Genomic DNA, 27,505 nt, shown 5'->3' on the forward strand with positions numbered 1-27,505 from the left:
TCCTCCCACATTCCAAAAATATGCTAGGTTAATTGGCGACTCCAAATTGTCCATAGGTATGAATGTGAGTGTGAATGGTTGTTTGTCTATATGTGCCCTGTGATTGGCTGGCCACCAGTCCAGGTTGTACCCCGTCTCTTGCCCGAAAACAGCTGGGATAGGCTCCAGCATGACTGCGACCCTCCAGAAAATTAATAAATGGATGGATGATTTTACATACATGTATTTCAAAGATATTTCCTGTTTAGCCAAGCAAGACAAATGAGTTTATAGTGTTGTATTCTTAAGCACAACATGGCCTTGGCACTGTGTAGGAGATTATTCATGATCACAGCAAACCAGATGACACTGATAAAGTGCTTTTTGTGTTAATACATTTTGAAGTACGCTTGATGTGCTATTGTGCATTCAGGATTTATACTTCTCTTGATTTATATGGGCAGAGAGCCTCATTGGAAATATAGTCTCATGCATCAACTAAGACCGGGAGCTCTTTATTTCATCGGCTAAATTGTTTTTGTTTTTGTCTGTGCTGCCACTCTAGTTAAATATCCAGTGAGAGTTATGTATGTAAAAGTGGTGACCAGCTGGACGAATAAGCTGCGACCTGAAATCATGTCTTCAGTATACGTGTTGGTGGTCGATGTCAACAGTTTCTCCCACCACGAGGCTGATCATATGCCTTTGTGACGAGTGTTACGTCCTTCTCACTTGCGTCATTGGCGGTGCCAAAAATAATCAAACGAGGGACACATTTGTGACTTCAGAGCATGTGTGTGCAAATTAGCGTATTCCTTTTCAGCCTCTTCCTCACTTCAAAAGATGCTCTCACTTCAGCACTAACACCTCATGAGTCAGCATTGCCCCATCTGCACACTCAAGCTGTTTGCAGCTTTCCAGGGACCTCAATAGACCAGGGTTGGACCTACTTAAGAGGGGATACGAAGAAGACTTTTATTGGCTTTTTAATGTGGCTTTTAATAACCTCTCCATTGTTTGTGTTCTTACGTTGGTTCTCTATTTCTGTTCTGTTTTCTCTTCGCAGTTTGACAGCAACGGTGATGGAAAGATCACACTCGAGGAGCTGAAGGATGGCATGAAGACCCTCCTGGGTGAGAAACTGAAGAAGGGGGAGCTAGAGGAGATCCTCGGTGACATTGACCTCAACAAAGACGGCAACATCGACTTTGATGGTGAGCAGCTCTTGGAGAAAACTCAACGCTGAACCCTGACATCATTTCCTCTTCACCCGCCACTTCTCCTGTTGGAACACATTTTTAGTTTTTTACAAAAATATAAATTTGTAATTAAGCAATCATACTTCACGGAAATTCACTTATCACGATTGTGTCTGGGATTAATTAACCGCGATAAACAAGGTATTACTGTATTCTGACACAGCAGATGGTGCCAAATTACGTCTCCCCAAGCGAGTCAGAGCTTTTCTTCCTGTCACTCACACACACTAATGAGCTGAAGCAGTTATGATCATTTTAAGATAACAGTGATACAGTACATACAGTAAGAAATATCCATCCATCCATCTGGGATCCTATCATAGCTGACTTTGGACAAGTGGTGGGTCTACACCAGGGGTGGGCAAACTTTTTGACTCGCGGGCCGCATTGATATAACAAAATTTCCGGGGGGGGGGGGGGGGGCAGACTATATATTTTACACGTAACAGTCCACCTGGTATTATTGTATCTGTAAAATTGTCATGCAATCTGCTATTATTATTTATTATTTTATATTTATATTTAAATATTTTAAAAATAATAAAATATTATAATAATTAAAATAAAATTAAAATAATAATTATTATATTATTATTATGTAAAATATGCAAATATAACAATATTATTATATATCATTAATATAATAATTAGCATTAATATAATAAATATAATAATCATAATAGTTATAATAATAATATAATAATTATTATTTTAATTTTATTATTATTATGTGTTTGTGTCTCTTTTTTCAGGAGCACTTTGTAAACAACAGACCATGTCAAACAACGAAATTGATACAACCATCAAAAGGTTGGCTCAGGCCATGATGCCAGGTTGTATGTTGAGTTTAAATTAAATACTTTTGAAAGATTGGGCGGGCCGTATTCAAACACTTGGCGGGCCGGATGTGGCCCCCGGGCTACCCCCTGGTCTACACCCTTAAGTGGGCACCAGGGTGCAAACTCACATTCACACCAAGCACCTATCCTATCGCTCCAGAAGTCAATAAAATACATTTAAAGATTAATCTTACCCAGTGACATGTCATCAGCGGAGGCAGGTGAGATTAAAAATACAAAAAACAATATTAATATAAAAGAAATTTGTCAATTGAGCAGTATTTTATGTGTAATTGTATGCACAGATTTCCTGATCAAATACAGGCAAGAACCCTAAGGTGACGCTTGGCTTCTTGGCTTATTACGCAAGCCCCGCCTATCATCTGAGTGCACCTGACAGTTTCTATTTGTCAAGATGTCGCTGATAATATAATGTAGCAGAAACACTGATAAAACACCGTGACTTTCTACAGCCCGTGTAATGTCGTCAATGTACGTAAGTGTGACGTCGTTATTCTTTCTAATCAGACATTAAAATACATAGAAGTGTCCTACTGGAAACATTGTAGGAGTTGCTGGCACCAGCATCATTCACGCTTGACATAAGACAAGAAAAGGCCAACCTTGAAGACGTTTTATGAGTATAGTCCCCCCCCCCCGCCTCTTATGGTTCAGCTGCCATAAACCAATCAATGGACAGCAGCGACACTCTTACACAAGCAATACATTTGTACAAGTAGAGTGGCACTCTTTCTGAGTACATACGGTAAAGCCTGCCAGAAAGACATTTCAGGGAAAATTTTGACGACCAAGCTGAAATGGTAAGGAGTGATGAAAAAGAGAATGAGGAGGAACAAAGGAGGTGAAATGAGAGAGGAGGCACACTTATACGAAGGAGAGTTGCCCAGAAGGTTCTTTCCAATCTGATTGCACATTTTCTCAATCAATACACATGCCTGCACAATGTGTCACATGCGATACACGGGGGCTGGACAGCTCAAGGACTTTGCAGAAACGGCATTACCTGCTAAGAAAATAAACAACCCGAAACAAGTGCACACAGGATGCAGCACACAAAGGCACCATAGGGTCTGCTTTGTCCCAGCAATCCAATCTATTGCAATTATCAGGAACATATAAAAAGATGTGTCACTGAGAAGATCAATAAGCAGGTGCTCCTCCTCCTCATCGTTAATTAGACCCCAGGGCGGCGTTTGAAGGTGTCGCATAGTCAGGATGTCTAACAAGGTAACAACGATGAGGGAGTAGTTCACAAATAGACCTGTCGGGGCCTTGAAGACCATGCATTTTTTTAAATTATTATTATTTAGAGTGATTGCTTAATAACCCACCATGGGGCCAAAGAAATGCCAGCAATTTAACATAGAAGCAAAAATTTTTGTTCTGTAGCTAATACAAATGTAAGCTGGGTATCAATACCGTATTACCTATTGAATATAATACGATCAAGCCTGAAACATTTTTTAAAACCAAATCGAAGACAAAGCTGTTTTTTGATAACTAGTACAACCTTTCATGCATTTTTTTTTAATTCAAGCAGGTCTTTTCAGATCACTTGAGTTTGTGAATGACAGGAAGAAAAGCAGTCGTTTTTGTGTCAGTTTTTTTTTTTGCATGTACAAGTCGTCAGTGGTGTACGGCATAGTTTGTTACATTTCATGAATTTGAACATGTCCCTATTTATGTTAATATAGCTAATTAATTTTCAGTGGATAATCCAATGTGTTGCTAGGTTTTGCTCAATTTTGAGACTGATGCTTCTTACAACCAATTGTATACCTTTTAATAATCCCGTTGCTGTGCAGGAATACTAATCCGTCGATGTTTCTCTTCAGAGTTTGTGATGATGCTCTCTGCTCGATGACCATAAGAGGAAGAGGACGCCACACTACCATCTGGTCCTGTAATTTAGCTTGACTTGCCCTTTATAGGAAATGTAATTGAGTCATAATTAAAAGGTGGCAATTGTGCAAAGGGGTGTTATGAAATTAAGCAATGGCGCCCTCTTGCGCCTTCAACAAGTATTTCACTTCAATAGAGTTTACCAACAAATGGGGGTTTGGCAATTGAAGCGTTTATTCAAAGTTCTGATGCTTAACTTAACACAATCTCTTTACATAAAACAGTCATAACAGTGATGGAAAAAAATACTATTTGAACACACTTCATACCATGAAAGGAAGGAATGGTAACAAAGTATGGTCTAACTTTAAACCACAATGTCCAAAAATGGTGTAAGGCAAATGCAGAAACAGTGCAGGTTCTCAACTCCAGCACAGCGGGAACTGGAGATTAATATAAAAGGTCTGCCTGACAGACGCATATACAGTACACTGAATGCAAATTCATATTGCAATATGCCCTATTCAATACATTTCAATAGAAACATTAGGTCAGAACGTATATTCTTCCTGAAAATGTATTTGTTAATTTAACACGTAGTTGAAAATTGACGGTGTAAGAGATGAAATTAGACATTCTCATGCTTTGTGAGAAATTTAGGAAGATTTTAGGAGTATGGGTGGAAGATTTTCATGAGCGTTTCTCTGCATGACCGAATATACACAAAATGTACACAAAATGGGGCTCATTCTCGTACTAGCCTGTTGCACTTATTTCAATTTTTCCGCAGCATTTTGGATTTCCCTTTTGAGAAACAAACTTTCTTGCGGTTTTCAACAGGTATGACGTCGCCCAAACCATCTCAAAGACTACTTCCTACCTTTCATGTGAATAGTAAAAAAATCTACATACAAAGTCTTCACACTTGAGGAAGTTCATTTCCACATTCTAAGTGCAAGTCGCACACTGTTTGAGATTCATGTCTGATGTTAGAGAATGTGTGTCAATGGCAGTATCCCTGAGACGGTCTGGCCAAATGTCAATCACAAAAAAAACCCAAACATCGCATGGAGAATGAAGAGGAAGCCCTAGTTGCTGTCGGGGATGCTCTGTAGATATGTGAGGATGTGCCGGATCTTCTCCAAACGCCCTTTGAGACTAGTCATGGAGAGGACACACAGCTGGTAGCGCCGGTCGATAGGCAGGACGGCCAGGAGCCACCAGCAGCATGCTGGACCGTTAGGAGTCGCCTAGAATGCAGGAGACAGGACCTCATTATCAGTATTACTCAAATCTGAAAAGTGTTCTCACTTAAAGCAAAACTGACAGATATATAATAAACAGGATCAATTTGAGCCAGGCTGAAAGTGCAATTATAGCTGGGGTGTTTATTTACCTAATACAAAGGAGACAGTGTGTTTAACTGGAAGCAAATTTAAAGTATTTTTTGCCTGAATTAAGCATTTTTAAGCATAAAAATAGCTAAACATTCAGACGACCCATTCAAAGATGTCATAATGTGTAGTATTTTACACTGTTCATTAGGCAGTAGTTAAGACTTGATTGCTGGAACGATTGCGGGTTTTTTGTTTTTTTTTTAGTTTATTTCCAACACGAAAAACATCCAAAGCACAACAAACCAACCAAAATCAATACAACTAAAAATACCTATGCATATAAACGTCCACATGTTCGAAAGGGAGTGGGAAGAAGTCAAGACTTATCTAGTCCCACCCCCCTTGTTTGAATTAACAAGTGCAATAATTCCTAACGCGGACTACTGTTGGAAGCCAATTAACTCAACTTAACCCTAGACACCACTTCCTGTCCTCTCTCCACTAGGCACGGCCAAGTGGAGTGTACTACTACTACTACCGGTATTGGCTCGGCATGCCTGGAACCTTGGCATTTGTCAACGGAAACTCATTCAAATTGAGCTTCAGTCCACTGCCAATACCGTGAAGATAAAAGAAGTCGAGCATTACATCTGACAATAAATGTATTTCATTCACATTTGGCGAGTAAATCCTCCACAGCGCCAGTTCAGCCTGCGCATCAGACTGACAAGGAGATTCTCTTCATGACACTTGTGACGTACAAGCACCGGTAGGATTAGCCATGAAGCACCCATAAAGCTCTTCAGCCAATATTGTCAAAAGACTCCGCCCCTGTGGTTGTCCTCTGGAGCGGGAGCTGTAATCCTTTTCGCCATACACTCGGGAGCAGAGTGCACACAACAAGCGTTTTCCTGGCATTAGGGACCTCTAAGGCGGTTAAGTCTATTGTAATGTAGGTTTCCTGAGAGGAAACATTAGTGGAATTGACTCTCTGGTTGGACGTTTCAAAGATCGATGAATTGTGGGAAAGATTGTGTGACCAAGGAGGACGTCAAAACAAATAATACATGATTGATAATTTTACATAGTTATCCCTGAGTCTGATTTCTCTCTCAGACTCCTGAAATATGTTGCTGACAGTTTGAAAAATATGAATTATCTTATATCCTGAGTTGACTTATGCAGTACATGCAACCCAACAGGACTTCATTCACACACAAACACAGGACCTGCTAGGAAATAAAGTATCTCAAAAGCGGGGCAAAACAGGACTTAAAAAGGGGTTGTCTTATATTCTGGATATATACACTGGATCAGGGGTGCTCACACTTTTTCAGCATGCGAGCTACTTTTAAAATGACCGAGTCAAAATGATCTACCCACTACAAAAATGCAAAACATCTATTTATTTTCAAATGTATTGAGGATTATTTGTACGTACAATGTATGTTGATGTACCTTACATAACCAAATGTAACCCTGGTTCAATTCCTCGGCCATCTCTGTGTGGAGCCAATATTGCAAAACACACATAATTAACAATTAACATTTTTTGTAATTACCTCCACATTACTCCACATTTCCCTTCTTTGGTACTGCGATGGTAGAATGGCATATGAGGCAAACGCACTTCGAAAAAGACATTGTGAAAAAAAAGTCCACCTCCCATTCCGTATGGAAGTGATATGTTTTTGCCTTTTTACTTGGTCCAGCTCCTTCACTCATTTTAGTGACCATAAACTTTAGCGAGGGCTTAAAATCTGACGCAATTCGCTGACTAGCTTAGCACTTTGCATCGTTGTTTACGCATGAGCGGTGACCTAAAGGTCAAAATTCAGGTGTCATCTGACTGGTTGTCCTGTATGCCAATCAAGTAACGGGGATGGATGATAGGCTGACATCGTAAGTTCTGCTGCACTTAGAGACGTTGTTTGATTTGATTGGTCGCCCGAAGGGCAACATTCAGTTGTCATCTGAATGGCTGCCCTGTATATCAATCAAGTGACGGCATTGATGCGAGGATGATATTTTTTTAATGTCACGCCGCGATCGACCAGCGATCGACCAGTACCACCTCCGCGATCGACCGGTAGATCGCGATCGACTTAATGAGCACCCCTGCACTGGATGAAAAGATTTGGAAAATGTGCATTTGTGTATCAGACATCTTGACAAGGCCAAGCAATGTACCTGGATATCAGCTTCTGGCTCTGGCATTGGTCCAAAGTGCTGTAGGATCTGGTTGTGAAAGTGCAACTTGAGGTTTTGGAACCAGGTACGAGCCTGCTCGTACACGGCATCGTGCAGCTCCTGTAGGCTCGCCAGCTCTTTGCCGTCATCCACCTAAAAGTCAATATTGAGCACCGGTAACTTTTCCATTCTGGAACAGTGGTGATTATATAAGGGCTTTGGCGCGACTGCCAGGATGATAATGAAGGTTTGTACCCGAGTGTCTTCCAAATGCTCGATGTCAGCAATGTAGTAACCGTCCCTCATTCCTCGAGAGAGGACACGGAAGCGCGTCCCTCCAACAGTGTCCACCACTGATCTACCATCAGGCAAGAAGTGGACACTCCGGATGATGAGCATGCATCCGTAGTCAACGAACCTGCCGGGGAGGATTCCATTATGTAATCAAGACGAAACGTAACACCCACGTCATCATCATGCAACTAATGATTAGATGCCTTCAGTCACTAGATTGGAGGTTTTAAAGTACAATGACTTGCACAAACACCTTGTCTGCAGACTTACCCTTTCTGCGGGTCGCTAATACACATCCCAAACTGCCGTGTGCCCGTGTCCACGCAGCGGCGGATCATCAGGCGGTAACGTGGCTCGAAGACATGCAGGGGGCAAGGCACGGTGGGGTACGCCATGGTACACACAAAGATAGGCACGTTCTTTGTTAGGCTAGAAGAAAGTTGGAGAAAAGAGAATGACATCGTCCTCTGGTAAATAAGCACAAGCTTCGACAAACACGAGCTAACTTACTGGGAAAGCTCTCTGGTTTCATCCAGGTGAGTTTTGGATCTCTCGTCATGCTCCTTACCCAAATACTGTTTGATCAGCACATCCAAGACACTCGTCACCATGTACTTCCTACTTGCTAGATACTGGGGAGGAGCAGTCCGTGAGTATACGCATGTTATTGTTCTTAGAAGGGTGAAGTGTGTACCCTTCCTCACCTCTTTTAGGCTCTCTTTACAGAGGGGACACTGCGGCATGTGGTCCAAACAGCGTTCCAGACAGTTTTTACAAAAGGTGTGGCCGCACGGTGTTGTCACAGGCTCGTATAATAACCTGGTTTGAACACGAGATCAGAGTCAAGCACTTTCATGATCACATTTCAAATTTTACAATCACACGTCAACCCTGATAAGTTACTGATGCTGTTATTGTCCAAATCCAATTACCGGAATTTCCAGACTATAGAGCACACCTGTAATTAGCCTCAACCGCTAAATTTCAAGAGCAAAACAAAGATTTGGACATATATAGGCCACACCTGTCTATATGACGCAGGTCTCCATGTCGTAACATGGGATGTGTAGTACACAGAAATAAACACAAAAGAACGTGTAACACGGCAGGTTAAACAGTGCCTGTAACTTACCAGAAGTTACAGTACAGTACCTCAGCATCACAATTCAAGAGCCTCGTCTCTTTTTGTGTCACTTTCTCGAACCGTTAGCCATTTAGGCTGAGCTAAAGCTCTTCACGGCGGTCCGAGTAGCCCAAATAGAAGCTGGAGTAATTTCTACACTTGATCAAACTTACTTCGCTGCGTAAGACTTCAAAACATGAGATTTAGCTTCCACTTCACTCGTCCATGTCACTACTTCCTGAAGCTGCACTCTAAGCATCGTGGGAAACGTTGTTTTTAGCCATAAATTAGCCGCTTCACTGTAAAAATCGCAGGGTTCTAAGGATGAGAAAAAGTAGTATACACCCCTGATCAAACTCTTAAGACCAGTTGAAAAATTGCAGAATTTACATTTTTCACTTTGGATCTCAAGGAGGTTCTAAGTTGAGCTTCAAAATGCAACAATTGGTATGAGACAAAAAAAAGAAAGCATTAGAGCAAACACGCCGGCCTCACAGCTAGGACCGGAGTTCAATTCCCATTAATTATGCCTTTCTATATATAGCACTAAGTGCAATGAGCTTATTGTCTCAATTTTCAAGAGGAACTAACGATGCACCATCATTTATATGTGGATTGGGTTTTAGTTTTCTTAGGTCTACCTCTCGGTGACATCACGAATGTTGACGGTCAGTTAAATGTGGCTTAATTGTAGACACTCCTCGGCCAGGTGTTTGCAGCTGTCGTGTGGGGCGCAGGCCCTCCACAGCCCGGTGCTAGGCGCTTGTAGCAAGGTGTAGCTTTTCCAGAGTTGCAGCGCAAACAATTTTGTTTAGCTCCAATCTTCCGGACACCTTCTGCACATTCGTATGAGAAGGGAGGGGGCAATGCTTGAAACGCTTAGGAAAAATTAAGCAGTTCGATGTAGTTTTAAGCATGTGAAATAAGATTATAACAGTAGTATCTACTTTAAATTGAAGGGAAAAAATTGGTTGCTGAGACGTTTGGGTGACCCCTGGAAATGGTAGTGCTGCACCTGAGTGGGAATGTAGACATTGAATCCACATTTTTGCTTTTAAAGGCTGTGGTCTTAACTTTTGGTCACTTGATGGAGAACCTATTTCAGTTCAATGCTTGTTTGCAATAAATTGCTTACTCAAAATATTTTCTTCAATTTCTAATTTTTGCATGATGAAGCTCTACTTACAAACTCCTGAAGATCAAACAGGGCAAAAAATTGATTCTTGCAATGTTTCAACTCGTCTGAAGATTTTCATCAGTAATGTACACCGGAAAATGATTTGAAGTGTACATAGCCTCACCTCATGCAGAGAGCACACTCAAGATCATTGGGGTCAATGAGGTTCAGGGAAACACGTCTGCACGTTTTAGCTTGGGCTTTTTTGGAGCTTTTTTTCAGACCTTGAGGAAATGGAAAGAATAACATCACGTTAGTCAAGCTGCAAAAATATATACACTCATCCCTCATTTATTGCTGTTAATTGGCTTCATATGTGACCATGATTAATCAATTTCCGCAAAGTGGGATTCGTTATTTTTAAATCAAATATTTTCATAGTTAAGAGCATAGAAATCCTGTTTACCAAAATCTACATAGCGGTATTCAAATTCTGAGATCCCCTAAACATGGAACAACACCCTATAGCAGGGGTGGGCAAACTACGGCCCGGGGGCCACATACGGCCCGCCAAGTGTTTGAATACGGCCCGCCCGTTCTTTCCAAAGTATTTCATTTAAAGTCAACATACAAGCTGGAGACGACATTTTCATGGTTTGGCGGTTTTATCAATTTTGTTATTTGATGCGATCTGTTGTTTACAAAGTGAAAAAAGGGACACAAGCACATAATAATAATAATAATAATAATAATAATAATAAATAATAAATTTATTCTTATTATTATAAATTTATAATGCACTTTACATCAAATAAATGATCTCAAAGTGCACATATAGCAGATTGCATAACACTTTTACAGATACAATAATTTCGTTATTTGATGCGGTCTGTTGTTTACTAAGTGCTCCTGAAAAAAGGGACACAAGCATATAATAATAATAATAAAACAATTAATAATAATAATATAAATAATAATACATTTATTATGATACATTTATAACGCACTTTACATCAAATAAATGATCTCAAAGTGCCCATAAAGCAGATTGCATAACACTTTTACAGATACAATCATTCCAGCTGGACTGTTACGTGTAAAATATTGAGTCTGGCCCCCCCGTCAATTTTGTTAAATCAATGTGGCCCGCCAGTCAAAAAGTTTGCCCACCCCTGCCCTATAGTCACCTTTACCGAATATAGTATATATATTAAGAAAATAAGTAATGTAAAACAAAAATCATGCATGCGTGTTTCAAAGTCTTCCTGACATGTGGACAGGAAATGTTGGACATTCAGAATTGAGTTGAAGCTAGTGTACGGCCACAACAGTACCCTGTTTTATTGTGTTTATAATGATGATTATTATTGTTATTGTTTGTATCTGCAGTAATTGTTGCTCAAGGGACAACACTAAAGAAATAAAACTAATATACTTGAGTGTACTTAGCAGTGTGTTGTTCCGAGATCAAAACTGCAATCTTTGAAGTGTAGGAACCGTCTTTAAAGCCACACATGATCGTTGACACTAAGCAAAAGGGGGAGTGAGGGGTTACACACCAACAAGCAAGCTGGAAATTAGACGAAAATGTGCAGCAGGAAAGTATAGTTGAGGCACTTTTTGTTTCAGTATGCCAAAAACAGAAAAAACTAACCTGGGTGCTGCTTTTTCTTTTAATTTTTCACATTTAAATTTACTTTTTGCTGTGTAATGGGCTGTTGATGTTGTGCTGTTTGACAGTAAATAGTTGTAAATGTACTAATACACATCAGATTGGACCTTTGATCCTATTTGAGATGGGTCTGTTTTTGTAGAAATGCGTTCCATGTTGAGCACACTAAGCCACAAAAATAATAATCATATGATGTAATTATATTTACATTACACATTTATTTATTAGAAATCAATTTAAGCCAGGAAATAATCTCAGGAGCCATTTAGGAGCCCGAAGAGATCTGCTATTTCCATAGATTAGATTTACAATATTTAAAATAACTGAAAACACAGCAAATGTTGAGATTCACATTTCCATTTGATGAAGCTCCCAGTGCTGGCAGCACTCATGCAGCCCCTGACCATGACGACAATTATCCTTGTACTCACTTGTGCTGCCAGCTATTTCGATAATAACGGCTGTCTGTCGAGTCATTTTCAGATTCCTATAGTATTGTCCCTTGAGAGGCTATCCTGTCATAAAAATGGTTGACTTAATTACTCATAGCGTAACCACTAACAATCCTGAGGAGAACAAAAAACCCTGCACAATGACCTACCTTGTTTTTTATACTTGCTTCCCCCCTTGTCCACAATGCAAGTCTCTGTGTCACAGACAGACAACTTCCTCTTCAGCAAGACCGTCTTCTCCTCGCCTCCAAGCTGAGGGGCGGAGGAAACCCTCTTCAGGCCCTCTTCACCGCCTGTCTCATAGTCAAAACGAGCCGAATCAGCTTCGCTCAGACAGGGACGCTTAAGACTCCCCCGGCGTTTCTGTAGAGTCAAAAGCAAGACGATGAGAATATTCTCACATAAACAAAATAAACAAAGGCACACGGCTGCAAGGACACTGCTCTGACCTGTTGTTGGTTTGGTCTTTGGACTGGACTATGCTGACTGGCTTGTGCATCAGCCACCAAGGTTTTATTGTGCAGATGGGCCACTGGATTTTGTGCAGTTTCCCTAACAATGACCTTGACGTTGTCACCGGATGAAGAGAGGAGGTCACAGAATATCTGTAAAAAAAACAAAACAACAACTTTGAAATACTGCAAATACATGGATAGCTGTTGTAGTAGTCCCTTAGTATCATAAAACACCAGGATGCACAGTCTAGTATCCACACTACAAGATACATGAAAAACAATGCAGCTCTTGAATATTTGCAACATTTTATAATCATAATTATTAGAGCCCTGTAGACACGAAACCCCATCCCTGGAATACATAGGCCTACAGAGACTGAACTGGAAAGTGAAACCAGCAAAATGCAACAAAATGGGAGATCAGTGAAGCACACAAGTGTATTCAAGAGTCTTGCAAACTGCATGCTGAGTACGACAAATTCATACATCTTGGCAGGTCTGCCCTCTCACATCCCCTGATAGTTCACTGCGCACCCGCCCCACGACACTAGATAGATAAGACTGGTTACTCCGCATCCATAGTTTGTCCTGCACGGGTTCGGCTGCCATGAAGGGAAGCAGAATCCACAAACACAATATTGTCCAAAAGACAATATTTGTCATTTTTCTGGTTTCCCAAAGACAAATGACAAGTATATGTGTCATAAAAACAAACAAGTTGATTAGCCATTACTAAAAATAAATGTTGCATTGTGTAAACACTGCAAGTAAACACCATTTTTTGACAAAATACTGAATTCACCCAAGGTTTACGATTTATGTTTTGGAATAAGAGTCCAGATGTAAATCCACTAAGTTTTTTCAAGGACCAATACCAAGTTAAGGTGAGTCATGCTAGATTACACCTCAAAAGGTGTTCCGTTAGTATCTCATTATTTTAACATCCCCTACAGCAAAACGGTTTGTTTTCCAATGACACTGTTAGGAACACCTTAATAAAAGCTGGCACTTAAACAGCGGAGTGTCAACATTAAACACCACTAAGATGAATCATCTCATTTGTAGCCAATTAATGTGGGCCAAGCCAGGACATATACAGTGCATCCGGAAAGTATTCACAGCGCTTCACTTTTTCCACATTTTGTCATGTTACAGCCTCATTCCAAACTGTATTAATTTAATCTCTTACCTCAAAATTCTACACAAAATACTCCATTATGACAATGTGAAAAAGTTGTTGTTTTTTTTTTTTATTTATTAAAAATAGAAAACTAAGAAATCACATTTACATAAGTATTCACAGCCTTTGCCATGAAGCTCAAAATTGAGCTCAGGTGCATCTTTTTTCCACTGATCATCCTTGAGATCTTTCTACAGCTTAATTGGAGTCCACCTGCAGTAAATTCAGTTGATTGGACATGATTTGGAAAGGCACACACCTGTCTATATAAGGTCCCACAGTTGACTGTGCATGTCAGAGCACAAACACCAAGCATGAAGTCAAAAGAACTGTCTGTAGACCTGCGAGACAGGATTGTCTTGAGGCACAAATCTGGGGAAGGATACAGAAACATTTCTGCTGCTTTGAAGGTCCCAATGAGCACAGTGGCCTCCATTATTCGTAAATGGAAGACGTTTGGAACCACCAGGACTCTTCCTAGAGCTGGCCGGCCTTCTAAACTGAGCGATCGGGGAAGAAGGGCCTCAGTCAGGGAGGTGACCAAGGTCCGGATGGTCACTCTGTCAGAGCTCCAGCGTTCCTCTGTGGAGAGAGGAGAGCCTTCCAGAAGGACAACCATCTCTGCAGCAATCCACCAATCAGGCCTGTATGGTAGAGTGGCCAGACTAAAGCCACTCCTTAGTAAAAGGAACATGGCAGCCCGTCTGGAATTTGCCAAAAAGCACCTGAATGACTCTCAGACCATGAGAAACCAAATTCTCTGGTCTGATGAGACAAAGATTGAACTCTTTGGTGTGAATGCCAGGCGCCATGTTTGGAGGAAACCAGGCACTGCTCATCACCAGGCCAATACCATCCCTACAGTGAAGCATGGTGGTGGCAGCATCATGCTGTGGGGATGTTTTTCAGCAGCAGGAACTGGCAGACTAGTCAGGATAGAAGGAAAAATGAATGCAGCAATATATAGAGATATCCTGGATGAAAACCTGCTCCAGAGCGCTCTTGACCTCAGGCTGGGGCGAAGGTTCATTTTTCAGCAGGACAACGACCCGAAGCACACAGCCAAGATCTCAAAAGATTGGCTTCAGAACCACTCCGTGAATGTCCTGGAGTGGCCCAGCCAGAGTCCAGACTTGAATCCGATGGAACATCTCTGGAGAGATCTGAAAATGGCTGTGCACAGACGTCTCCCATCCAACCTGATGGAGCTTGAGACTTATTGCAAAGAAGAATGGGCAAAACTGCCTAAAGATAGGTGTGCTAAACTTGTGGGATCATATTCAAAAAGACTTGAGGCTGTAATTGCTGCCAAAGGTGGATCAACAAAGTATTAAGCAAAGGCTGTGAATACTTATGTAAATGTGATTTTTTTGTTTTCGATTTTTAATAAATTCAAAACATGTCAAAAAAAAAACTTTTTCACATTGTCATAATGGAGTATTTTGTGTAGAATTTTGAGGTAAGAGATTAATTTAATACAGGTTGGAATGAGGCTGTAACATGACAAAATGTAGAAAAAGTGAAGCGCTGTGAATACTTTCCGGATGCACTGTACACAGTGCAGAGAATGAATGACTTATCAAACAAAAATCCTAAGGCAGGACTGTCAACGGGCTGGGACCAGAGTAGCTTCCTTAAGGCTTCCTTGTGTATTTTAAAAAGCTCAATGCTGCAGCTTCAGTTGTTTCCTACGATGATTCCTTTAATGAGCTCACCTTTTCTACTTGTCTCTTTGCACAGGGGAAGTCCTCATCCACAGCCAGACAGTTGAGGAAGACTTGGAGAGACTCGTCCACTCCGCCCATCTCTTGTAGCACCATGGCTTTCCAAAATAAAGCCTAATAAAAGGTGATAAAATAGCACAAAACATTGTTAGGGTATGTTTCTGTGAGGTATTCGCAATTACGCCACAGACTGAATTTCTTTGGTTGGCCATTCAGAGTTCTGTTCAATTTGTACTCATTAATTCGTTGAAGTCAAGTTGTTAGTTAAGTCATTAGTTAATTAAAACTAATTAAGAGCCAATACTCACAAGAATGTCGGCATAAAAGTCTGTCGCTACTTTTTTTCATTGCCGTAATCCCCCGTTTTGTCACGGTTAATGTTTCCAGACCTGACCGCAAGTCAACTTTCGCCAAATAGGATTTATTATGAAGAAATTGAATATTATCATAGTTATGGAATAGAAAACCCGTTTACAATCTTCTCAATACTGTTCTTAACATTATTAATGTCCTCAAGATATGAAAGAGAAAATGTTGACTCCCGTTGCATAAAATCCTTGAAATTGCAACTTGACAGAAATGCGCTATATAGGATAGCACAAAATCAGGCAATATTCACTACCATAAACACACGGCAGTAGTGTCTGAAGACGCTTTTACGCATTAGCGTCACTTTTTGGACGCCAATGTGAACAACCATATGAAAAATACTAAATGAGCAAGATACCCTGTTGTGTGAATGTAGCCTTACTTAGACTGCACTCATTCACAAGCACTCAACCTTGATGTCGTTTAATTAGGGAGTATATTACCTCCTCAGTTATTATTCATTCATTCATTCATTCATTTTCTACCTCGTTTCCTCACGAGGGTCGCGGGGGATGCTTTAATGTGGACCAAAATCCTTGCTCGGGATTGTGCTCAAATCATTTATAAAATACTTTGTTCTGCCAGCGATTAATCACACAGCCACCAAGCACAGCATGAATCAAAATAAGCTACAACATTCAGGTAAAGTAGCAGTGATGCAGCATCATGCATGCACTTTAAAGCGATGGTGGCACTAATGAACTGTGGTGAAACTCTTGTTAAACTTACTCTATTCTTATTTTCAACACAACTGTATGTGTATGTATCATAATGAAGGGCCATGGGGTTTGATTTGAGTGCAAAGTTTCCATGTCACGCCTCATTGCGCCATAGTAAAGAATTGTTGATATCACACACATCTCCCTGCACGGACCAGTCCTTAAAATCACTCGTTTGGTGATATGTCTCAAAACAGAGTGACTATTGAGCATTTCTATACAGCAATGTGTACCATGAGGATGGCCTATAAAAGACCGACACAAATGGCAGCATTCACTGTTTCATGTCATGCTGATGGCAGAAATGCACCAAGATGCGGTAACCAGAGCCACCTCCGGAGACGTTTTCACAACACCGGGGAGACATGTAACCGACCCAGGATCGCGATAGCCGGACCACACATCTGCGTGATCGGTTCGGAACTACTTCACAGACTGCTGCAGAGACCAAGAGAGAGACGTGGACAACCACAAGTTTGTGCATGGAAGGTTCGCTGAAGACTCCAGGAGCATGGCGTACGACTATACGGTGCACACCTCCAGTACATTACTATACTTTACTATAGGGCAATGAGGGGGGGGACATGGAAGCTTTGCACACAAAACACACAAACCACAAATCAAACCCCATGGGCCTAAAAAAAAACAACCACAACAAAAATTGTTTATAAAGTCCTTCCGTGTATAGACAGTAAATTATCATTCACTTTTCTGACAAAAACAACCCTACCTCAGCAGAACAGCTGGATGATAGGCACAACTCGGTGTCTTCCAAAGCAAGATCAAACTGCTGTAGAGACATGTAGGCCTCTGCTCGAGACAGTCGTGCTTCCACTGCTGTGTCAGGCTCTGCAAGAATCACAGACAGAGAAAGAAATTAAATGAAAAAATGAATTGTAGAATTCCTGGTTTACTGAAGTCTCCTCATGAACGTGACATGACAAGATTCACATAGGAGTCCAACATTTCCAACGGGCCTCAAATCACCTGTAAATATGCTGATTATAGTCTATTGATTATAGTCTATAGCAGGGGTGCTCATTAAGTCGATCGCGAGCTACCGGTCGATCGCGGAGGTGGTACTGGTCGATCGCGGCGTGACATTACAAACATATCATCCCAGCATCAATGCCGTCACTTGATTGATATACAGGGCAGCCATTCAGATGACAACTGAATGTTGCCCTTCGGGCGACCAATCAAATCAAACGACGTCTCTAAGTGCAGCAGAACTTACGATGTCAGCCGATCATCCATCCCCGTTACTTGATTGACATACAGGACAACCAATCAGATGACAACTGAATTTTGACCTTTAGGTCACCGCTCATGCGTAAACAACGATGCAAAGTGCTAAGCTAGTCGGCGAATTGCGAGATTTTAAAGCCCTCGCTAAAGTTTATGGTCACTAAAATGAGTGAAGGAGCTGGACCAAGTAAAAAGGCAAAAACTGGACCAAGTAAAAAGGCAAAAAACATATCACTTCCATACGGATATGGAATATTATACGGATATTATGATACGGATATTATCCATGACTGATAAACATTTGGAAGTGTGCTTGAGGCTGGCTATCAGCAGCTACTGTCCGGACTATGCATCCCTGGCTGGTTCAATTCAGTGCAAGTCATCAAAGTAAACTCAGGTAATTACAAAAAATGTTAATAGTTAATTATGTGTGTTTTGCAATATTGGCTCATTTGGTTATGTAAGGTACATCAACATACATTGTACGTACAAATAATCCTCAATACATTTGAAAATAAATAGATGTTTTGCATTTTTGTAGTGGGTAGATCATTTTGACTCGGTCATTTTAAAAGTAGCTCGCATGCTGAAAAAGTGTGAGCACCCCTGGTCTATAGTTACTGTCTCTAATTAGCAGTGGGTAAAAGATTATTGGCCATTAACAGCTGTGGCTGTGGGCAACCTCCTCATGTTTTTTTGTTGTTGTTTATGTATCATGGTCAGCATCCAGCCGCTTTACCTACCTGTGCCTGCACTTTAAAATGTTGGTTGCATTACTCAGCTGTTGGTGCAAGCGGTGCAGAAAGGGTGAGTGCTGTCAAAAGCAGGTGGTGAGAGTGACACACACCATACTGCATATCAAGTGACAGTATTGGAGATGAACCAGTTGTCCACAAATAGCCGTGTGTGAATGATAAAGGTTTAGTCTGTAGCTGTAGACATAGTAAGTTCTGAACTATTCCGACAAATAAATATTATGTCACTCAACCCACATTCTGTGGCTGTTCCTAATGAGACTGGGGCAAGGGTCATACTATTCCCAGCTATAGTTGTGGCAATCTATAGACATCATACTACAATTATAGAATACATAGAATGCATGTGGTCATACGGACAGGTGTTTTGGGTGTGTTAAATTTATTTGGTTCACACTAGTGCAATGCAAGTCCGCATGATGTCATAAGTGACAGTAACCTGACCAACCAAGAGCACTGACTTTGGCAGGGCAATGATTTTGCATTGCCCGTTTATGCTTGTTAATTTAACAAAAAGGTATTAGAGCAGGAGCCATGTGTATCTTGTATGAGTCACAGCGGTTGCATACTGTGTATAAGCAGCAAATGTTAGCATTTGGATGCAGTACATAACTAGAAAACCTCGCAGCTAAGTAGGTTACAAAACCACTCGTCCCAATCTGTGCCGCGACCTGACTTATGTAACTACCGCGCATGCCCGGTGTGAATTAAGTGGATGTTTTACGACAGTCAGGGCGGAAGAACGCGAGCAGCTAACTGTCTCTATGGTAACGGTTTGACGGTAAAGTGCACTATAAGGCTTGTCGGGAGGAAAAAACAACCTCACTAAAGTACTATCGAGTGTACCACAAACGTCAAAATGCTTGCAACAAACAAGTGAACACATCACCCCCGTCAAACAAGGCTCCTGTGAAGTAGTCAGAACGTACTCACCACTTTGAATGACATCGCTCGCTAGCGTCACAGCCTCTTTGTGGCATCTTCGTTTACACAGCTCGTCTACTTCTCGTAATAGTTTCGACCTTTTCACCTCTTCGGGGAACCATTTAGCTAAAAGCCCGCACAGCAACACATTAGGTTTGCCTTCCAGCTTCGCGGCTTCGTTGCACAATTTACATTTGGAGAGCAGCCGTCGTCGTAAACACCTCCGACAAAATGAATGTCCACATGCTAAAGTGACAGGTTCTCCTAAAAAGCTGTGACAGTGCGGACAGTCGAACACTTCGTCCCATGAGTGTTGCTGTTGCTGCTGCTCCTCCTTTGCCTCCTCCACCTCCACATTGTGCCTCTCGTCCGAAGCTGGGGCGGCCTTTTTCTTGAAATTCCGCACTATACAGTCCACAAAAGTACTTAGCTGCTCTGGTCTGACTGGCCCGTACTGCATTGCTACGGAAAACCAGTAAATTGCCTCTTTAAGGGAGTTATCCGAAGCTAAAGCGTTGGCTTTCTGAAGGATGAGCTGATGGTGGTCCTCCTCTTCCTCCAGAACGTCTTCCGTGTCAATGCCGATAAAGAAGGCGTTCCTTTCCACCGTCCCTTCCTCGGCAGGCTGCTCCAACGACATGTTGGGGATGTTGTAAAAAAGTAAATAAAGCTAGGCGTAACTCACGAATCTTGTGTTCCTCGTGTAGACGTCCAGTGCCCGTAGACTGTGGCTCCGTCACTGTTTTTTTTCACTATCAACTCGTTTGTTACGTAAAATTTCAGGTCACGTGAGAAAAATCTCGCCTCTGATTGGCCAGCGGGGCTTCGTTACAAAACCTGCCTTGGACAAGTTTCATAACCGCGAAAAAGGTCGTGGTAAAGTTAAAACTGCCTGAACGTCTTGCTCCCTCGCACTGCAACAATGTTTGATCAGTTTTAAGAAGAAAACAAAACACATTCGGGTGTATTAAATGTCAGCTCATATATACATCAGCAATGGCGACTTTGAATTGAATGCAAATCAGTACTTGAAACTGACTTGTGCAGTGAGGGTTTTGGACGTCGTGACGTAAGGCTGCATTCACACTTGTGATTCTGTATTGTTTAAAAAAAGATATTTGGTGTGCACTTTGGTGCTCTTTTAAAGCTTCTAAAATATATTTGAAGCGCACTATTGTCCCACACAAAGGGAGAGTGTCTAGCAGCATTCACTTTTGAGCTTGAATAAACCCAACTCCTGCAGAATTCCACTTCCACATGGAGCAAATACACCAGAGTTTGTTTTAACAGAAGCAAAGATGAGTGGATCGTACACACTCTGCACCTGAAGCGCAGCAGTGCAGCAGTGGCTAGTTTGAGTATTCTGATCCATGCTCAAGTTCCCCTGGTAGGCCAATGGAGGACCTAAAGTGCTTGTTGTCGGAGACATCAAACAACTGGACCAATATTGAAGATGACATTATGTCTACTGCAAGGATAAGGAAATGAAAGACACACCTCACAAAGACTTGATGCACCTTGAAGTCAACATGCTTTAATGTATTGTATCATTATTTTAAACATAACTCAGATTAATTGAGATCTATCAGTCTGGGAGAGGTTATAAAGCAATTTAGCCACTTTGGGACTTCAGCAAACGACAGTGAGAGCCAAAAAACAATGAACAGTGGTGAACTTTCTCAGGAGTGACAAGCCAACCAAAATTACTCCTAGAGCAGCCAAGAGGTGACAAAAGACCCCACAACAACATCCAAAGAACTGCAGGCCTCATTTGCCTCCGCCATAAGAAAGATGGCCTGCATGGCAGAGTTCCAGGAAAAAAAAACACTGCTGAACAAAAAGAACATTCACATTCAGCAACATTCAGCTCATCTCAATTTTGCAAGGAAACATCTTGATGATCTCCAAGATCTTTGAGAAAACAAAACAAAAGTTTATGTATTTCTCAAAATGAACATCCTACCATTAGTAAAATATGGTGGTGGTAGTGTGATGGTCTGGGGCTGTTTTGCTGCTTCAGGGCTGTGATAAATAGAACCAGGAATTATGCTGTCTACCCAAAAATCCTGAAGGAGAATGTCCGGCCATTTGTTTGTAACCTCAAGCTGAAACCAACTTGGGTTCTGCAGCAGGACAATGATCCAAAACACACCAGCAAAGTCCACCTCTTCACCGCTGAAGAAAAACTAAATGAAAACTTTGGAGTGGACTAGTCTAGGTCCTGATCTGAGTCCTGTTGAGATGCTGTGGCACAACCTTAAAAAGGCAGTTAATGCTGGAAGACCGTCCAATATGGCGGAATTACAACAATTTTGCAAAGACGAGTGGGCCCAATTCCACCACAGCATTGTAACAGACTCATTGCAAGTTACCGCAAACACTTGTTTGCAGTTGTTGCTGCTAAGGGTGGCCCAACCAGTTATTAGGTTTACGGGGAATCACGTTATGTAGGTTTGAATTTTTTCCACCCACAGAGGAGGAATAATAAATAATAAATAACAAATAACAAATAACAAATAACAAATAACAAATAACAAATAACAAATAACAAATAACAAATAATAAATAATTCATTTTCTACCACTTATCCTCACAAGGGTCGCGGGGGGTGCTGGAGCCTATCCCAGCTGTCTTCGGGTGAGAGGCCAGGTACTCTCTGGACTGGTCGCCAGCTAATCACAGGGCACATACAGACAAACAACCATTCAAATAATAAATAATAAATAATAAATAATAAATAATAAATAATAAATAATAAATAATAAATAATAAATAATAAATAATAAATAATAAATAATAAATAATAAATAATAAATAATAAATAATAAATAATAAATAATAAATAATAAATCTCATTAAAAACGCATTTTGTCCTGAATTGTGTTGTCATTGATTCACATTTAAATTTGTTTGATGATGTGAAACATTAAGTGTGACAAACACGCAAAACAAAATCAGAAAGGGGGAAAACCCTTTTCTCACACCACTGTATATTTATGAAGCTTTTTGTTTTCTAATCAAACATGTGCAAATGTAAGGGATGTGTTGCGCAACATGACCTACTTTGCAACTATTACATCAGGGGTGTCAAACTCAATTGCACAGAGGGCCAAAATGTAAAGCCTACTTCAGATTGTGTGTCGAACTGGAGATTACACCCCACCTCTCAATCTTGTATGGTTCCTATTATTTATCCTTACATTTCCAGCACTTCTATATATTATACATACACTTACATATATACTATACGTTTGCTAAACTTTTTTGTCTGTTTTTAGGTTGGGACAAAACATGCATGACAGCTGGTGAATGTATATTTATGTGGGCATCGGAGTGAGGGAAATGTGAATGGCCCTGAGTTTGACACGTCTGTACATCATATAACACACAAGGAAAACTACCGTCCCTTCTTTTTGTCATTGTTTGTCGATATATGTATGCTAGGGTTATGATGTGTTTTTTTAAGACATGGATTTGAAGTAAAACAATCAACATGTGATTGTTTACCATCTACTTTTTGATTCTTCCATGTCTTTGTCCAAATACTTCTGTCCATTTGGTGCCAATGTCTCACACTGTCAGACACTGCCATCTAGCGGTAGAGAAGCGCTGATGAGGAAATGTTAGTTTTACATCACTGTGAAGCTGATTGGATACTTTGTGTATTATTAAAAAAAAAACAACAAATGTACTTATGTCATTTTTTAACAATAGTTTGGTTTAGTTGCGCCATTGATGTATTGTATTTTTTATTGTGTTGCGTTTTGAGTTGCTCAACATCGGTATGATACAATGTATGTATATACTACATCTGGCCGCTAGAGGGAAGTGTTGGCGTTTAGGAAAAACGATGAAGGAATTAAAGCGAGCGCCATACTTTAATGTGTGCAATAGCTGCATACAGTAGCATCCACTACTATGACAACATAGCGTCAGTTTTCCGATAGCAGCAACGAGCTTTGTGACCCACTCAGAAATGTTCGATTCCTCAAGCGTAGACACAAATGCAGTACTCAATTTTCCACGCACTTCTTTCTTCATATGATAGAATACTATGTACACTATCAACAACTATTCATCAGCTATTTGGCGAAGTAAAAAAAAATAAAAAATCGGATAAAAGGTTTACATAAACACTGACAAACAAATTTTATAGATACTTTAGATTCTTTCAGCTACACTCAAAACACTGAATTCAACTTTTAAAAATATGTGATGTCTTTGAACGCAACCCATAATGTCTCATAATAATGTTATTGTATGTAGCTGCTCTACAGAAGTCCACAAAAACGGATTTATTTTTTTAATCACAGCAATAAAAAGTGACGTTACGCCTCAATAGCAGAGGAACAGTTGGGGAAGAAGCGCAAACTTCCATGTGTGTGATTTATCAATGTGGGAAACCGGCAGCGCTTGAATCTCAGACAAACCAGTGCAGGAATGCAGGCTGACTCTGGGTCAGCCTTTATCAAGCCCTGCGTTATCTCCCTGACGTGTTTGGGTTCCCAGTAGAAATGCACATCTCACAAAATGTACCACACGAGTGTTGTGGGGGTGTCACCCATGAGGACGGCTGCTCATCAGACCAGAAAAAAACACCTCTCGGGAGGTTGTGGTTTCTCTGGGATTCCTCAGGGTCTGCCAGAGTGAAATGCGAGCGAACGCAAGGGCGCGTTACGTACAGTCAATGCATAGTTTGGCAAGTCAAGTTGCTGCTTGCTGCAGCTGTCACACTTGGAACAAACGTCTTAAACACACCCTGCTTCCAAGCTGATGGTAAATAATTACACTCTGAGCACCACCTGACACCTTGGTACACCGTGTGCTCAAGACTACCCCTCTGACCCCTTCCCCCATTCAGAACCTCCATCAAAAAAGTGTCATTTTAACAGTGCTTCTGTTAACCCTCACTTTTCTTTTCCCCCTCTTACGCTAATAAATCAGTACAAAAGTCACCATATATATTCTTTGGCATCTGGGCGTTTTACAGGTCAAAGGTTAAGGTCACTGTGCACCATCCAACACTTTGGTACACCGTGTGTCTGAGATTGCTGACCCTTTCCACCATTCAGAACCTCCATCAAAAAAGTGTCATTTTAACGGTGATTGTTAACCTTCACTTTTTGCGCTAATAAATCAGCACAAAACCACCTGAGTCAGCATATATGTATATTCTTTGGCTTCTGGGCTTTTTACAGGTTAAAGGTTAAGGTGGTTGTGCACCATCAAACACTTTGGGACATTGTGTCCCTGATCCTTTCCCCCATTCAGAACCCTCACTTTTTGTACTAATAAATCAGCACAAAAATCATATCTTCTTTAGCATCTGGGTGTTTTGACATGACAGGAATCTTTGTGTGGAGTTTGCATGTTCTCCCCGTGCATGTGTGGCTTTTCTCCGGGTACTCCGGTTTCCTCCCACATTCCAATAACATGCTAGGTTAATTGGCGACTCCAAATTGTCCATAGGTATGAATGTGGGTGGGAATGTGCCCTGTGAGCGACCAGTGTGTACCCCATAAAGACAGCCGGGATAGGCTCCAGCATACTCTGTGACCCCAGTGAGGATAAGCGGCATAATAGTTTCTTGTAAAATTGTGACTTTTTCCTCTAATATTTTGTTTTTTTTTCCCCAATTTCTCACAATTTTCTAAATAATGCAAGTTTCTTGTAAATTGTCTTCTCATAATTCTCACAATATTTTGACTTTATTCCTGTATTTTTTAAATTTATTTTTATTCCCCAACCTCATTTTCCAAAAAATGTTTCTCATAATATTACGATAAAAAATATATATAATAAGTAGAAATAGGTTTCTTTGCTCTCTCCTCACACAAAGTGGACATTTAAGATTAAATAAATGAAATCAGATCAGACTGAGCATATTTAAATCAACATCTCAGATTCAGTATTATATTATTCATTTTCTACCGCTTGTCCTCACGAGGGTCGCGGGGGCTGGAGCCTATCCCAGCTGTCTTCGGGCAAGAGGCGGGGTACACCCTGGACTGGTGGCCAGCCAATCACAGGGCACATATAGACAAACAACCATTCACACTCACATTCATACCTATGGACAATTTGGAGTGGCCAATTAACCTAGCATGTTTTTGGAATGTGGGAGGAAACCGGAGTACCCGGAGAAAAGCCACGCATGCACGGGGAGAACATGCAAACTCCACACAGAGATGTGAAGGGTGGAATCAAACTCGGGTCTCCTAGCTGTGTGGCCAGTAATCTTCCCCTGATATCGATTATTTGTCGTGTGAGCGACCCCTTCTAGACTAGCTGTGCTCCAACAAGGGATCCCATTGTCCACTCTTTTGCAACATGAAAGTACAACATGTTACGTAAGAAACAAGTGAGCTCACCGCCATCTACACAGCCAAGCAGGGCGATAATAACCATAATCCGCTTCCAAAACAAGTAATCAAATAAGTACGATTATAAGACATGGATTATTTTAATACATTTAATAGTGCACTTTGATTAACCTGTACAGAAATAACATTATTAATAAAAAAGATAAAGCTTTTTTTTCCACTTTCCGTAACACAAAGCGTAACATTTACAATACAATAATACAACAATACAATACAAAATGAACCAAACATATATGAGGTATAAATATATTTCAATTTTTAAATTAACGGTCATGTGTTATTATTTGGTAGAGAGGTTACAAATGGACGATGGCTTCGTGAAAGTGTGTTAAGAGTGAGAGAAGCTTGTCTTCCTTCCACTAACATGCAATCTGCCCTCGTCTTTACAGTAAAACCTGTAAAATCTCCACCTTTATAAAAGGATCTTGTTGGTTTGTTGTTTCTGGTGATGGACATTTTCCTACCTCTACCATGTTGGTGGAGCTACCACGTACAATAAAAGCTGTGCTATCGATAATGGGTTGTGATGCTAACATGCGGTCGTGTTTCTGTTATCTTAATTTGGTCCCTGTGTCTCTATTGGTCTCTCTCTTTTCGGGAGGTGCCATGGTGCTTTTCCTGAAAATATTTGGTGAGCCAGCCACCCGCTCCTTTTCATCTCTTCATCACTTGTCCTCTGCATGTTAAAGCCGGCACATTCACGTCTTTCTTCAACCGCACAATGTCATAAAAATGTTGTGCACTTCCTCCCAAATGTAATAGTAAAGAAAACCAGACAAGATAGTGACTAATAAGTGTGAAAAGAGTAGTTAGTGTATGTACACTATGATGTTGCTCCCATGACACGTTCAATCCTCTTGCTTCCCAGAAGCAATAGCGCTCCCATCCTCACATCCGTGTCACTGTATTCTTTGGCCCACATAAATAATTAGATGATAGGACACAGAGGGCCTTTTTTTTTTAAAAAAAAAAAAAGATAATATACTTGGGAGAAAAAAAAGTCCTTCAAATTCAGGAGGCCAAGTTTGTCCTGCCTGTGTTTGTCAATGGAATGACATGAAGAAAAAAAGAAAGTCTCATTTGTCCACGGTCAAAGTGAAGGAGTCACGGATGTGCGCCACCTCGGCAGCACACAAGTGTCCGTGCAGCTTGTTGTACCACTCTGGGAAGCGACCCCTGTGGAAGCAGACCACAAAGTGTGTCAACATGTGGCACTCAAGCAACAAAAAATATCACCTTTTATGAAAGCATTACTCATTAAGGCGACACCTCGGTATGTGTATCAATTTTTCTGATTGCTGGTTTATTTTATGTTGTGTCGGTCTGTTATCACTAATAATGAACAAGCGATTGCATTGATTATACAATCTGAACCAGCACACTGTGTACTTTTGACTTAGTGGATTATTTCGAGTCATGGCGGTTATTTCTATGATGCAAGGGGGCAGTTATCATCAATACTGACTTCCAGGTTGGGTGTGTGGGTTCATGCTTGAGCCAAGCACAGAGCGTGTTTTGACTTGGTGGATTACTTCAAGTCGTTCTGGTTATTTCTATGATGCAAGGTGTCAAGTTATTATTGATAACTTTGCGGATCATCATTACTGGTGGTGGAGGAGTGAT

General features: G+C 40.8%; 3 protein-coding genes across 10 annotated transcripts in view; 1 reads left to right on the forward strand and 2 right to left on the reverse strand.

Moving 5' to 3' along the window:
• LOC131123581 (calcium-binding protein 2-like) overlaps positions 1–13,704 on the forward strand; it is a 37,061-nt gene extending 23,357 nt beyond the window's left edge. The window contains exons 8-9 of the mRNA XM_058065480.1: positions 1,046–1,193; positions 3,934–13,704. Coding sequence (XP_057921463.1) covers positions 1,046–1,193; positions 3,934–3,962 — 177 coding nt within the window. The 3' untranslated portion in view covers positions 3,963–13,704. The remainder of the gene's footprint in view (positions 1–1,045; positions 1,194–3,933) is intronic.
• lonrf1l (LON peptidase N-terminal domain and ring finger 1, like) lies at positions 4,151–20,258 on the reverse strand. The gene is made up of 12 exons (XM_058065435.1): positions 19,509–20,258; positions 17,303–17,421; positions 15,476–15,598; positions 12,575–12,730; positions 12,275–12,488; positions 10,186–10,285; positions 8,466–8,580; positions 8,272–8,393; positions 8,032–8,190; positions 7,723–7,885; positions 7,468–7,620; positions 4,151–5,190 (listed from the first exon to the last, which is right to left on the reverse strand). The coding sequence occupies exons 1-12, from the start codon at positions 20,137–20,139 to the stop codon at positions 5,029–5,031; spliced, it is 2,217 nt and encodes a 738-aa protein (XP_057921418.1). The 5' UTR covers positions 20,140–20,258; the 3' UTR covers positions 4,151–5,028.
• A 5,700-nt stretch (positions 20,259–25,958) lies between these two features.
• The window catches only part of dlc1 (DLC1 Rho GTPase activating protein), a 99,179-nt gene continuing 97,632 nt past the window's right edge, over positions 25,959–27,505 (reverse strand). For all 8 annotated transcript variants that reach the window (XM_058091629.1, XM_058091624.1, XM_058091627.1 and 5 more), the window contains one exon: positions 25,959–27,058. In XM_058091629.1, the coding sequence (XP_057947612.1) occupies positions 26,959–27,058 (100 nt within the window). In that variant the 3' untranslated portion in view covers positions 25,959–26,958. The remainder of the gene's footprint in view (positions 27,059–27,505) is intronic.

Source organism: Doryrhamphus excisus, chromosome 1, assembly GCF_030265055.1.
Source record: "Doryrhamphus excisus isolate RoL2022-K1 chromosome 1, RoL_Dexc_1.0, whole genome shotgun sequence".
Classification (NCBI taxonomy): Eukaryota; Metazoa; Chordata; class Actinopteri; order Syngnathiformes; family Syngnathidae; genus Doryrhamphus; species Doryrhamphus excisus.

What these genes read in the sequence shown, in the direction of transcription:
- lonrf1l (XM_058065435.1), bottom strand. Translation starts at nt 20,139, where the DNA reads ATGTCGTTGGAGCAGCCTGCCGAGGAAGGGACGGTGGAAAGGAACGCC. An exon ending in GTAAAGAGAGCCTAAAAGAG is followed by an intron (nt 8,394 to 8,465) that starts GTGAGGAAGGGT and finishes GCTCCTCCCCAG; the next exon opens with TATCTAGCAAGTAGGAAGTA. An exon ending in ATTAGCGACCCGCAGAAAGG is followed by an intron (nt 7,886 to 8,031) that starts GTAAGTCTGCAG and finishes CCTCCCCGGCAG; the next exon opens with GTTCGTTGACTACGGATGCA.